We start from the raw sequence: 15,485 nt of genomic DNA on the forward strand, positions 1-15,485 counted from the left end.
AACTGACACGCTTGACAAGAAAAATCAGAAAAAGACATCGACTTAAACAGTTCTGGGAATACAACTTTCAAAGACTCAAAAGACAAATGACCAAGACGACAATGCCATAAATAGACTTTTTTCTTACAGGACTGACTCATAGACTGACTCATAGACTCAGTAACATGAAGACCAGCCTTATTCTCCAGCATGTAAAGTCCATCAACCATACGACCCTTAACAATCGTCCTCCCCGAGGCTAGATCCTGAATCACACAATGAGAAGGTAAAAAAGTCACTGAACAATTCAAGGAATTAGTAACACTACTAACAAAGAACAAATTAATGGGCAAATTTGGAACATGAAGAACATCAAAAAGGGTAAGGCCAAGAGGAAGAGAGAGAGTTCCTTGACCAGTTGTGGAAGAGTATGATCCATCGGCTAGTCTCACCTTGTCTCTTCCAGAAAGAGGGTGATAAATTTGAAAGAGGACGTACCAGTCATATGTTTTGATGCTCCAGAATCAATGATCCGTGGAGAGTCAGGGGTGTGAGAAGCAACATGGAAAGTAGTGGCAGGGTTACCTGACGTGGATGCAAATAAGGTTGAGGGAGGAGCATCCATCTAACGAATTGCTCTACCATAGAGCTCTAAATGGTCACAGAAGGAATTCATAATGTCCTCCCTTGGGTCAGGTCCAGTGAGATGTGTCTTAGTCACAGTAGAAATGGGGGGCTGATTCTCCCGAGTAGCCATGTTGGCCATGTGATGTTTCTTTGTATTTTGTTGCCCGTACTTCTTATTCACCTTTGAACCTTGCTTCTTAGTCAGATCTTGAGCCAAATTGGTTTCCCATGAAGATCCCAAAAGGTATCTTTGGTGTGTCGGGGTTTCTGGCAATGAGTGCACCACAATTTTTCCTTATCTTCTATTTTTTTCTGGAGATCTCCTTTCCGAGAAGATCCCACACCAGTAGATACACCCCCTTTTGCAACCAACACAACAGCATCCCCACCAGGACTGTTCATCAAATTTCTCCTGCTTTCTTCAGACTGTACAAGAGCATAGACTTCCTGAACAGATAGGAGATCCTTAGAGCTGAGAATCTGAACCCTGATAGATTCATACATAGGATTCAGACCATGTAAGAATGCAAACACCCTTTGCTGGGAGACAAGCTGTTTGTACTTCTTAGCATCAACACACTTCCAATCCACACTCTGGTAGTGATCCAACTCCTTCTAGACAGATGTTAAGTCAGAGTAATAGACCAATAAACACCTCTCCCCCTGTCTACAAGTAGAAGATGCTACCTACAGTTGATAAATTTTGGCATAGAAATTCTTCCTGATTTGAGGTTGCATGGAAACCAAGAGCCAGGACATAACAATACTGTTCTCCTGATTCCATCTATCATATTCAACACTCCCGAGGGATGGTTCTTTTATCCTCCCATTAATATAGCCTATCTTCCCCCTTGCAGTGATGTATAATTTGATCCCTCTTGACCACTCCAGGTAATTTATACCATCAAGAGGGACAACAGCCATAGGAAAGGAGGATAGGTCACCCCCACCCATTCCATTCAACATTGAGGAAACTCCAGATGTGGCTGAATCTTCACTGCCCATGATATCTGAATAAAATTTGAAACAGCAACCAAAAGAGTACAGCCGTACAAGGCTATTTCAGAGATAGTTCCTTCTGACCACCGGTTTCACTGAGAGCAAAAAAAGAGCACTGCAGTTGCAGTACAAGAACAGGTCCTTCTGACCTACAGTTTCACTGAGAACAAACAACAAACTAAACACTGTTGTTGCAGTACAAGAACAAGTCCTTCTGACCTACAGTTTCACTGAGAACAAACAACAAACTGAACACTACTGTTGCAGTACTGAAACAGGTCCTTCTGACCTACGGTTTCACTAAAACAAGTCTGCACACTGCTGTTGCAATACAAGAACAGGTCTAAATGACCTAACAGTGTTGTTGCACACTGAAACAAGTCTGCACACTGTTGTTGCACACTGCTGTAGGCATGATAGCTAACCAGTCAAGGAGATCAATAGGGTAGCCGAACAGTCAATCAATAAGATTAATATTAAGCAGACAATCAATCGGCTAAACAGACCATCAACAGTCCACAATACCAACAAAAAAACAGGTTTGAATACAGTTACTGAGCTAAGGAATACAGTCACTTAATAGTAGGGCAGCTGAATAGTACATCAAACAGTAGGCAGTCGAACAGACAACAGTAGGGTTGCCGAACAGACAAGGATGATAGTACCTCTTTTAGTTTCAGATGATAGTCCCCCTTATGGTAAACCAGAACTCCTTGACTGTAAATCAGAACTCCTTCTACGAATCCTCAAACAATAGGCAGCCGAATAGAAGATGAGCAATACTTCTTTTTGTTTCAAATGATAGCCTTTCTGAAGACAAAACACCCTCTACAAACTGCAAACAATAGTCTCTCTACAGTCGAGCAGACAGGAGGAGCAATTTCTGGGTTGGAAGACGAAAAGACTCTATAACTTCTGGGTCGAACTGATTTCACCAGATTAGGAGTTCGATTGGAGACAGCACTGGATGCAACAGTAGTTAGCTTGACATCACCCTTCAGGCCTGGACGACTTTCTCTGATACCATGTTGAGCAAGAGCAAGTGAAGAGAGAAGAGAGGTGAGTCGAGTGACTGAAAGCCCTCCAGAACTTTGGGGGCGAAAGAATAATTTTATTATTTATACTAGTACAGTCGAACAATATAAACAGAGGAGAAATTACAACAGTACCCTTATGGTACTAAACCTGAATACATAAACAACTGTCAACATGGATCCCATTCCACTTGTTCCAACTGTGACCAAATCTTTGCCTCCAGTGCTACCACCTGTTGAGCGGCCACCTATTCGTCAAGTGTATACACATCGCCAACATGTACCAGCTCCATCCTCGTCAACAGATCCAGTAGTTATTCCCACACCAGTCCCGCCCCCGGTTTCTAAACTTGATCTTCCCATTGCCTTGCGGAAAGGTTAATGTAGTTGCACCCTTCATCCTATTTCTAATTATGTTTATCTCACTAACCTTTCTGCTTCCCATCGCCAGTTTATCTCCTTGTTATCCTCTGTTGTTGTCCCTACGGATGTCCAAGAAGCTCTTGCCTCTCTAGGGTGGTGCCATGCAATGGAAGAAGAACTCTTAGCTCTATCTCATAATCATACATGGGACCTCACCACACTTCCTCCTGGTAAGCAGGCTATCGGTTGTGAGTGGGTATACACTGTTAAGTACTTACCTGATGGTAGTGTAGAGTGGTTGAAAGATAGACTGGTTGCCAAAGGGTACTCCCAAACATATGGTATTGACTATACGAAGACCTTCTCCCCGGTTGCTAAGATTGGTTCAATTCGTTTTGTGATATCCCTAGCTGCTATGTATGATTGGCATCTCTTTCAACTTGATATCAAGAATGCTTTCCTACATGGTGACCTACTTGAGGAGGTCTATATGGAGCAACCACGGTCCTTTGTTTGAAAGTGTTCCTGCAGAAAGATCTTCAACCTATCAATTCCCACTTTACCGGGAATGATAAAGTGGGAATTGATAGGTTGAAGATCTTTCTGCAGAAACACTTTCAAACAAAGGACCGTGGTAAACTAAAGTATTTCTTGGGGATAGAAGTAGCAAGGTCTAAGCATGGTATTAATTTGTATCAAAGGAAATATGTTCTTGATTTGTTGGAAGAAACGGGATTGTTAGGTGCCAAACCAGCTGAAACACCTATGGAAGCAAATACTAAGTTGGGCAATGATATGGGTGAAGAGTTTGAAGATCCTGGAAGGTACAAGCGGCTAGTAGGTAAACTAAACTACCAAACCATTACTCGGTTAGATATTTCCTTAACGGCTAGTGTGGTAAGTCAGTTCATGCAAAAACCTCGAGTTCCACATTGGGATGCAGTTCTAAGGATTGTGAGGTATTTAAAGGGGGCTCCTAGTCGTGGCTTGATATATAGAAGTGGAGGAAAACTTGAAATAGAGGGGTATACTAATGCTAGTTGGGCTAGTTCTATATCTGTTAGGAGATCCACTATAGGCTATTGTACTTTCCTTGGGGGTAACCTGGTGACATGAAAAAGTAAGAAACAGACAGTTGTGGAAAGAAGCAGTGCATAGGCAAAATATAGAGCTATGGCACATACTATTTGTGAATTAGTGTGGCTGAGAAATCTTCTATAGGAAATGGGATACACTATTGACACTCCAATGAAACTCTACTATAATAATCAGGTTGTAGTTCATCTCTTCTAATCCGGTGTTTCATGAGAGAACCAAGTATATAGAGGTTGACTGTCACTTTGTGAGAGAGAAGGTGCTGAGTGGAGTGATAGATACTGCATATGTTAAAACAGGAAACCAATGGGCAGACTTGTTTACTGAAGGGTTGAGTCGAGGAAGAGTGGACTACATATGTAACAAGCTGGGACTATAATGATATATACTCACCAACTTGAGGGGGAGTGTTAATATCGACTGTATAGGGGTATTTTAGTCATTATGATTATGTTTAAGTTGCTGATGTGTAATGTTCTATTAGTTCTTGTGTCCCTCACTTAAGTAGAGGCAAAGATGTACTTTTATGATTTAATAGAAACATATAAATAGATCTGTCCAAATAGAGAGACAGATTTTCTCTCTTGTTCGAACCAGACTTCTCTCCTTTTTTTCCTTCTCTTTTTCTTCTTCTTCTTCTTCTTCTCTTATTTCTACATTCACTACTCTAACAGAATTCTAAGGCAGATTGAATTATAATAATTGCATTCATCCCACCATGTTATCCTCCTTTAAATGGAAATAGTTTGACATGCTTCAGTCAAGCAGTGTACTGAATATAAACTATCCAAGGGGAAAATGGAGAAAATAATAGTTGTTTTAATCAAATAAAAGCAGCATTCAAAAGATGAAACATATAATATTCCTTACGCATTCAAAGCATCAGTCATTGTGACACACTCAGAAGGAACCCAAGCATCTTTCCATCCAAGAGGTATTCTCTTCATTGCAGTCTTGATCGATCCCAAAGGGTTAATGCTCACAACCTGGAAAAGACAACAAACACTAACAGGGAACATCCAGGATACTTGTACAATACTGATAATCAGGAGGTGTTATTTTGAATGAAAAGTAAAGAACACTGAGTTAATATAATCATTACTATATATAATGCCAATACTTGTAAAGAAGAGATAGAAAGATAATAAGAATGGGATGATTTTTTATGCTTATGTACATCAAAATTTATAGCTCTCTCTAGGATACAAAATAGGTAACAAATCTCCCTAAATAAAGGAAAAAATAAAACTGATTTCTAAATATATTTGTACAGCTCACTCAACTACCTAAAATAGCACATAATATAATACATAATTACCAAAATCTTCCAACTCTCCCCCTCAACCTGGTATGAATATATCACTCATGGCAAGCTTGCTAACTAAGTTCTCGTACTACGCCCTAGGAAGTCCTTTGGTGAGAATGTCTGCTACTTGGCTCGTGGTGGGTATGTAGGACATGCATATCATACCACTGTCTATCTTCTCCTTGATGAAATGTTTATCCACTTCTACATGCTTTGTTCTGTCATGTAGAACTGGATTATGAGCTATGGAAATAGCTGCCTTGTTATCACAATAGACTTTAATAGGTGTTGGTGTAGGAACCTTCAACTCTTCTAGGAGCCTTTTGATCCATAACACTTCACAAAAGCCATGTGCAACAGAGCGGAATTCTACCTCTGCACTACTCCTTGCTACAACACTCTGTTTTTTGCTCCTACCAAAGTGCAATAACCTGAAGTAGATCTTCTATCATTTATATTACCTGCCCAATCTGCATTTGTGTAGGCTTCGACTTGGAGATGACCCCTATTTTTGAACAAGAGTCCTTTCCCCGGAGTTCCTTTCAAGTATCTCAAAATCCTGAACACAGCTTCAAAGTGAGTAGGTCCAAGTGAATGCATAAACTGACTTACTACACTTACTGAAAAGGCTATGTCAGGTCTTGTGTGCGACAAATAGATTAGTCTTCCAACTAATCTTTGATAACGTTCTCGATCAACCACCTCATTTGTTGTTGCTGCTATTAACTTCATATTTGGGTCCACTGGAGTTTCTGCGGCTTTACAACTTGTCATCCCTGTCTCCTTGAGCAAATCAAGAATGTATTTGCATTGGTTGATAAAGATTCCCTCCTTAGACCTTGCAAACTCCATTCCGAGAAAATATTTAAGTTTTACCAGGTCTTTAATGTCAAATTCAGCCTCAAGCTTATTCTTCAACTTGTTGATTTCAAATAAATCATCTCCAGTCATGATAATATCGTCTACAGACACTATCAAAATAGCTATTTTACCTTCGGTGGAGTGCTTGAAAAATATAGTATGATCAGCTTGACTTTGTGAGAAGCCGTGCCACCTTACTACATCCCCAAATCGTTCAAACCAATCTCTTGGTAATTGCTTTAGCCCATATAGGGATTTTTTTAACCTGGAAACTTTGCCTCTTCCAAGACTTTCTTCAAATCCTGGTGGTAGGTCCACATATACTTCTTCCTTTAGGTCTTCATTCAAGAAGGCATTCTTGACATCGAACTAACAAAGTGGCCAGTTAAAATTAACTGCAAAAGAGAGAAGTATTCTGATAGAGTTAATTTTAGCAACGGCAGCAAAAGTCTCTTGGTAGTCTATACCATGAGTTTGGGTAAATCCTTTTGCTATGAGTCTTGCTTTGTATCTCTCCACACTTCCGTCAGCCTTGCACTTCACTGTAAACACCCATTTGCACCCGACTGTCTTCTTGTCATGGAGTAGATCAGTAATACTCCACGTATTACTTTTCCTAAGAGCATTCATCTCTTCCATCACAGCTAACCTCCACTTCAGATCATCTAATGCTTCCTGAACAGTTCTTGGCACATACAGGTTAGAAATCCTAGACACAAATGCTTTATGAGTATGTGATAATTTCTCATATGACAAGTATTTTGCAATAGGATGTTTTGTGCAAGCTCGGATACCTTTTCTTAATGCAATTGGAATGTTAAGATCTGAAGAGGACAGATTAGGCAAAGATGGAATAAGAGTAGAAGGATTACTCTGAGTTGTAGGACCTTCACTCGGTAAATTGGATTGGACTTCTGCTGTAGGAACAACTGGAACAGTAGTACTTTTGTGAAACCTCTTCCTGGTATAAAACTGAAGCTCAGGATGAGGATTGTGATCCGTTTGAAGTACTTCTCCCCCTGTCTCTGATAACGTAGTATCTGGCAAATTTAGATTAAGAGTACTATCACTAGGTTCCATTCTTTCAAAAATTGTTTCCGAAACTTGCTTATCAGAATTAATCAAAGGTATAAATTCTTCTAGAATAGGTAAAGTTTCCCAAAAATTATCTTCCTTACATATGTTCTCCCCCTGAAGAGAAATTTTTTGAAAGAAAGGTTGGTCTTCAACAAAGTGTACATCCATACTCTCAAAAAAATTCTTTGTAACTGGATTAAAGCATTTATACCCTTTTTTATTAGATGCATACCCAAGAAACACACATTTTTCAGCTTTTGGATCCAGTTTTGATTGAAAAACATTTGGTATATACACATAACAGACACAACCAAACACTTTTAAAGGAAGATCCATGGTTATTTGAGATGTGGGAAAACAATTTTTCAGATTCTATAAAGGAGTTTCATATTTTAAAACTCGAGATGGCATTCTATTTATCAGGTAACATGCAGTTAAGAGAGCATTTCCCCAGAGATATTTACGTACATTCTAGCTACCTCAAGAAGGTGCCTATTTTTTCTTTCAGCAATCCCATTCTGTTGTGGTTTGTCACGACAAGTTGATTGATGGATAATACCTTTTTTGGTCAGAAATGCTCCTAAGTATTTGTTAAAGTATTCAGTCCCATTATCTAATCTTAGAATACCAATTTTGGTTTGAAATTGATTTTCAATCATTAGAAAAAATTCTTTAAACCTTTGTTCAACCTCTGATTTCCTTTCCAACAAGTAAACCCAACATACCCTTGTATGGTCATCAATAAAAGTCACAAACCATTTCTTTCCAGAAAGTGTGTTAACCTTAGATGGGCCCCAAACATCACTATGTAACAAATAAAATGGTTTTGAAGCAAAATAAGGTTTTATTGGAAATAAATCACGATGATCATTAGCCAAATGACAAGACTTACAATGAAGTTTTGACCAATCATTTCCTTTAAACAATTTTAGAAACAAATGTTTGAGATGTGGAAAACTAGGATGCCCTAATCTTCTATGCCATAATATAACTTGATCACAAACACAGATTGAACTAGTACTACTTAAACCATTAACTTTTTTATTACCAATAGCGGTTTCATCAATGTAGTAGAGTCCATTTATCTCCCTAGCAGTTCCAATCGTCTTCCCTGAGTTTTGGTCCTGAAAAACACAAGTGGAAGGAAGAAAAAGAATGGAGCAATTAGTATCTTTAGACAACCTGCTGATAGAAAGAAGATTGCAGGCAAGTTTTGGAACATGTAAAACAGATTTCAGAGTATTTTTTTCTGAAATTTTAATGTTTCCTTTGCCTACAATAGATGAAAGACTACCATCAGCTATTCTCACTTTTTCAATACCAGAACAAGGACAATAGGAACTAAATAAATTAGAGCAGCTTCTCATATGATCGGAGGCCCCTAAATCTATGATCCAAGGACTGGATTTTCATAGAATTGAGAGTGCCAAAGAATTGCTACCTGTTTGTGCCATAGACCCGACAGGAGTATTAGGTGACGAATAGGATTTTGGTAGTTTAAGAAGGTGATCTATTTGCTCTTTACTGAATGGAGATGATTCAGCCTCGTTTCTTGTAGGTATATTCTGTTCACTTGGTTTGTTCGCCCTGCCATTGGATGATCTCCCGTGCAGTTTGTAGCAATTCTCTCGGGTATGGCGAGGTTTCCCACAGTAATCATAGCGTAGGTTATTCTTGTCTCCAACCCGTTGATTTTGGGATGACCTTCGACTAACTTGGGCCTCGGAAATAATCAGGGCTGACCCTTCCACAGGTCCGGTTGTACCTGCAGCCTTCTTTCCAAGCATCACTTGTCTCCGGCTTTCTTCTCTACGTACTTCTGCAAATACCTCACCGATTGGGGGCAGAGGGTTTCTTCCAATAATTCGGCCACGAACCTCATCGAATTCAACATTTAAACCTGCAAGTAACTTGAAGACTCGACCAACATTCACCATCTTCTTGTAATAATTGCAATCATCGGGTGACTTCCACTCGTAATCGTTGAATAAGTCCAAGTCCTGCCAAATTCTCTTAAGAGAATTAAAATACTTAGTCATAGAGTTCTCACCTTGGTGAATATCTCCAAGTTATAGAGTTAACTCGTACACTTGGGATTGGTTCCCTAAATCAGAGTACATCTGTGAGACATTGTCCCATAATTCCTTGGCTGTAGAATAGCAGAGATAATTTGCCCCTATCTCTTCAATCATGGAGTTAACTAACCACGTCATTACCATGGAATTTTCAGCATCCCAAAGAGCATAGGCTGGACCCTTCACATCAGGCTTCTTCGTGTCTCTTGTGATATAGCCAATTTTCCCTCTCCCTCTGAGGTACATGCAAACAGATTGTGACCACCGCAGAAAGTTGTTACCATTTAGTCGGATTGTAGTGATCTGAATAGGGTGATTTTCAAGCAGATTCCAGACAATCTGGGGCTCAGGCTGAGAAGGCTGAGGAGGCTGAGAACTGGACGTGACTTCGGACATGTTTTAGGGACAGAAACGCAGAAACAAACCCTAGGTCTTTTCTACTCTATACCAAAAAGAAGAGACATAAAGATATTAAGAATGGGATGATTTTTTATGCTTCTGTACATCAAAATTTATAGCTCTCTCTAGGATACAAACTAGGTAACAAATCTCCCTAAATAAAGGAAAAAATAAAACTGATTTCTAAAAATATTTGTACAGCTCACAAATCTCTCAACTACCTAAAATAGCACATAATATAATACAAAATTACCGAAATCTTCCAACAACTTGCCTATATCCCCATGCCAATATGACATCCCCAAATTTTAGTCCTCTTCCATCCTCTCTCCCCACTTCACTCATAATATATATTTCTCTCCTCTCGCACATGCAACTCAACTAGTAAAAATGAAAAAACAAAGAAAATACTCACTGGCCAATCAGAACCAAATGCTAATAGTGCATTTCCAGTTAAGAGTGAGCAAAACAGATATGATTCTGTTTGAGCCCGGATCTTCCCAAGTTTCTTTTCTCCAGAATCAACATCATATAGTAGGTGATCTGGCTGTTGGAGAGACAAAAGTTGCATGCATTCATGTCAATAAGAGATTTAAATCACCCTTGAGTGAAATGCAGCTACAAAGTAAGCCAAACATAATATAGTAGCACATAAAAGCAATGTCAAGAAAATCGAACTGGACATAGAACTGGAAAGGGGAGAGGTTTACGGGTTAGAGGTTCAACCACAGTCAAACCGTGATGATGTGGCATATACATATATATACAATGAGTCACATAAGTACTGTAAATAATATATTGTACAAATAATGTTATACTTGAATGTGGTAGATAGATGGCTAGTTCTTTAATTTTTAAAGTAATTGACCAGGGTTCAAACCTTCTAACTCACATTTTCTTTGAAATACATGTGTATTAATGCAATATATAAATTATAGATTCATAAATGCACACATATAATGAAGTGGATTAATTGTTCTTCGAATCATGTCATTTGCATATTGAAAATTCCACACATTTGAGACCTGGGTGGCTTTAGGAAACCAGGACCAGTTCATCGGTTTACCAGTTTGGGTGGTTTTCTACAATTCCAGTTTCTAGAGTAGGACCAAACTGGATATATTCCTGGGTCATAGTTCAACTAGTCCAACTAGCCAGTCTGGTCCAATTTCCTAAACACTGCATAAAAGGGGTGTAAAAGTAAATAATAAAGTCTAAGACAAAAGTAAACAAGATAAATGACGAATGATAGGCCAATGACCCAGGTGGTAACGCTTGCACCCAATGTTGACTAGGATGGTCTGACAGTTTGACCCATCACCTGGAGACAATGACAGGTCCATTTTACCCCAAAGCTAGTAAGCATGAAAAACCCATTGATTTTGTCAAAAACCTATAAACACTAATGGTTAATCCGGTGAATCATTCAAACCACTCACGGGTTAGAACTGACAGGTCCATTTTACCCCATTTCTCTCTAACATCAGTCCCTAGATCGAACAACAGAAGTAGGAGAGAGAGGAGGGAGATGACTTATTGGAGATTGCAACATAATGATGGTGGGCAGTGGGCTCTCCTTTCCTCCTTCCCTCCTGCTTTTTATTGTTTGACCCGTTCAACCCAAATGGTCAAACCAGTGACCCATCACCCAGAAAGAAAACTGGGTTGGTCACTGGTGCAGTTTTCATAACACTGGGGACCTGGGGTTCACCAGCTTTGTAGAAAACTTACACAAAAGTTCATTGCTTGATGCTGGCAATAACAGCTTCAAGGAAAAGAAAAACTAAAAGAGCTGACAACCAGGAACCGAAAGGGAAATGATTGAGATTAGGAGGAAGTGCAGACATTAAAGAAAGTATCAGTGAGCAGTTACCAACTAGGAGAAACTATATCATGGAAATATACATCCAGACACCTTTAAATTACAAAAATGAAATACATAAACAGGTCTTTTGTTCCCAACAAAAAAAAGGGACTTCTGTGAAAATGCCCAGAGTTACGTGGTGTTTAGTTTTGTCTGTGTTTAGGAACTCCATGACAGATGTGACCCATGAGAGCAGTATTGGTTTACCAAGCTCATAACAGTTAGGAAAAACTGAACCAATACTTGGTTCCCACAGGACCAACACTTACACAAGGACCATTGCCCAATGATGGTCCAAACTATTTGGGTTCTTGGGAGTGGTACACAGGATATGGACCTAACCTTAGGCATTACATAGTCGTCACTCTCAGACTCAAATCCATATTCTCACATGTTTAAGCCCAAGATTTTAGCTTCAAGCATTCTTTCAGAAAAAATTCTTGGGCTTAAACATGTGAGAATATGGGTTTGAGTCTGTGAGTGGCCACTGTAAAAAATGCCTGAGGTTAGGTCCATATCCTGTGTACCACACTACCACTCCCAAGAACCCAAATAGTTTGGAACGTCTTGTGTAGCTCCTCCTATATTTACCAAAAAATAAGCCCAAGATTTTACCACACACTAAGAAATGACCCCTCAAACAAAAAGAGATTAAAAATAAAAAAGAAAAGGGAAAAACATTAAGATATCAACAGAGAGGGGAGAAGCTCAAATGAGGAACATATGGAACTGTAGAGAAGATGGGCCGAATGGCCCATAGGCTGTTACTGTATATTATCTTTATGTTCTTCTCTGTAATGGGCCTTATTCTGGGCTCATACTCTTTTATGTTCCTTTTTTGTAATTTCTTATCCAACTAAGGACCTCTCTTGTAATTACTAAAAGATTAACTTAATAAAAGAGTATTAGAGTGTTAGAGGGAGGTTAAGTTCGAACTCCTCATCCTCTAACTCTCCTTCCCGCAGCTCTCTCACTCTCTCTTCTTCTCTAATCTTCTCTTGTTAGTTTTTCTGGTTTTCTAGCACAGTCCCACATTTCTAGGACTGTTTTTCAACTTGGTATCAGAGCGGGTCACTGCTTGGCGTGTCCCTCATGTGGTTCTAGTTCAGCCAACTGCATGAGGAGGTTCTAGGGCTGAATGTTTACAGTCATTCGCCTGGTTCTTGGAGGTCATTGGAGGGTGCCCAAGTTTCTATACACTTGGAGAAGGGTTCAGTGACCAAGAAGAATCAAAGAGCAAGTTTTCAGCCTGATTTGAAATCAGAGAAAAATGAACATAGAAGAGTATGGGCCCAGAATAAGGCCCATTACAAAGAAGAACATAAAGATAATATACAGTAATAGCCAATGGGCCTTTCGGCCCATCTTCTCTACACTCCCCCTCAAGCTGAGCATAGATGTCAATCATGCCCAGCTTGCCAGTGTCAGGCTGAAGCCTTGCCTTGTGAAGTCCTTTGGTGAGGAAATCGGCCAATTGTCCTTCAGATGTAATGAATGGAAGACACACTTCACCTGAAGAGACTCTTTCTCGAATAAAGTGTTTATCAACCTCAATATGTTTAGTTTTATCATGTTGTACGGGGTTGTGGGCAATGTTGATGGCAGCCTGATTATCACAGTACAACATCATTGGCTTGTTATAATCAATCCCAAGTTCTTCCATTAATGACCTTAGCCACAACAGTTCAGAGACTCCATGTGCCATGGCCCTGTATTCTGCTTCTGCTGAGGATCGGGCCACAACTGATTGTTTCTTGAAGGCTGAATCAGGCTTCCTTCTTCTTGAAAGTGCTGCCACCGAAGTGACTGATTCCCCCTAGATTCATTTTGTGAGGACACGGGCCCATCAAGAGACTCAACTGGGATAGGGAGAGGAAGACCAAACAATTGTGACAAACTCTCCCCCTGTTGACAATGTCCTTCCTGAGAGGACCCATAAAAAGGAGAAAGTTCATCAAAGGTAACATCCATGAGACATATCAAGTGTCAGTCTTTGGATCAAAACAACAGTACCCGTTTTGTGTGGGGGAATAACCAAGAAAGATGCATTTGTGGGCTTTTGGTTCAAACTTATGTCTCTGGACACTTGGAATGTGAACATAACAGGTGCAGCCAAACACACGGAGAGGAATAGGGAAGAGATCCTTGTCTGGATGAAGAAGACTGAAGGGGGATTTAAACCCTAAAACCCTGGATGGCATACAGTTTATGAGATAGGTAGCAGTGAGAATAGCATCACCCCAAAATCTTGTGGGAACATGTGAGGCAAATAAAAGGCTACTTGCAACTTCAACAATATGCCTATTTTTTCTTTCAGCAACTCCATTCTGTTCAAGGGTTCTAACACAGGAACTTTGATGAATAACTCCCATGTCAGAGAGATACAAGGATAAACTCTTCTCAAAATTCCTTTTTGCATTGTCAGATCTGAAAATCTTGATTCTAGTATCAAACTGAGTTAAAACAAATTCATGAAATTGCCTCACAAGTCTTGGAACTTCTTCATGAGATTTCATTAGGTATATCCAAGTGAATCTAGAAAAATCATCAATAAATAGGATGAAATATCTGTAGTCCCCCATAGAAGATAAGTGGTAAGGCCCCCACACATCAGAGTGCACAATATTAACAGGAGAAGAGGATCTTTTATTGCCCAAAGGGTAACTGTTTCTACAATGCTTTGATAACTGACAAGACTCACAATTCAAGAAATAGATGACTTAAAGTAGAAAAAGACAAATGACCCAAACGACAATGACTCAACATGATTCGACTGACAGACTCTGACAAGGTAGATCCAAAAGCAGCATTCTTAGGATGATCAATGCATTGTCCAGGATTGTCAAGCAGGTATATTCCATTCGCTTCATGGCCACTCCCAATCACCTTCCGAGACTACAGGTCCTGAAAAACACGATGAGAAGGAAAAAAGGTTACACAACAATTCAATGATTTGTTTAAGCTACTTACAGATAACAAATTAGTATTCAATCTAGGTACATGAAGGGTGGAGGATAGGAGTAAGGAGTCTGTAGCCTTGACAATTCCCTTGCCAGAAATAGGGGCAAGAGAGCCATCAGCTAAGGTGATTTTGTCACGGCCAGGAAGCAAATCATATGAAACAAACAAAGTGGAAAGATTGGTCATGTGATCAGAAGCACCTGAGTCTATGATCCAAGTGATCTTAGGATTACCTGAGGTGGTTGCATGGTTAGCAAAAGCCCTTATACCTGAGCGAGAAAATGTAGTGGTGACTAAATTTTTTGAAGGGTTGGATGATGAGGTCACTCCTTCAAGATGGCTGATCATCTTTTCAAACTTTTCATACTCAGCCTTCATGGCTGCCAATTGTGCACAGGCAGACTCAATTTCAGCATTTGTACCCGTGGCTGCATTTGCACTCCCTGTCTTCCTACCATCATTTTTCTTTTGAAATCGAGCAGGAACAAGTCCGGGATGTAATTTCCAGCACTTGTCCTTAGTATGCTTTGGCTTTTTGCAATACTCACAGACAACCTCTTTCTTTCCAGTTCCACTGGGAGCCCCTATAACTCCTTTGGGTTTAACCCTCATATTTGCAAATGCATTAGTGCCAACTCCTTGTACCTGTACCTGTCTTCTGCTTTCTTCACTACTGACTAAAGCATATGCTTGTGATAGTGAGACACTTTCCTTGGACAGAATATTTTGTTTTGTGATGTCATATTCAGGGTTTAGCCCAGTTAGGAACTCAAAAACCCTGTTCCTTTCAACTAATTTCCGGTAGGTCTCTGCATCATTGGGAGTATCCCATGTCATTGCCTCTA

The 15,485-nt window shown here is 39.7% G+C and overlaps 1 protein-coding gene across 9 annotated transcripts in view; it reads right to left on the minus strand.

Moving 5' to 3' along the window:
* Positions 1-15,485, minus strand: part of LAF3 (Amidohydrolase family) — a 136,521-nt gene that overhangs the window by 25,432 nt on the left and 95,604 nt on the right. For 2 of the 9 annotated variants that reach the window (XM_088970402.1, XM_088970404.1), the window contains 2 exons: positions 10,231-10,362; positions 4,968-5,083 (listed from right to left, as the gene is read on the minus strand). In XM_088970402.1, coding sequence (XP_088826528.1) covers positions 4,968-5,083; positions 10,231-10,362 — 248 coding nt within the window. Of the gene's footprint in view, positions 1-4,967; positions 5,084-6,583; positions 7,305-8,389; positions 8,466-10,230; positions 10,363-15,485 lie in introns of those variants that run through there. The other 7 variants (XM_088970403.1, XM_088970405.1, XR_016107345.1 and 4 more) reach the window with 6 other exon arrangements.

The sequence above is a fragment of the Nelumbo lutea genome, chromosome 2 (genome assembly GCF_056320005.1).
Source record: "Nelumbo lutea isolate HS-2025 chromosome 2, American lotus-T2T, whole genome shotgun sequence".
Classification (NCBI taxonomy): Eukaryota; Viridiplantae; Streptophyta; class Magnoliopsida; order Proteales; family Nelumbonaceae; genus Nelumbo; species Nelumbo lutea.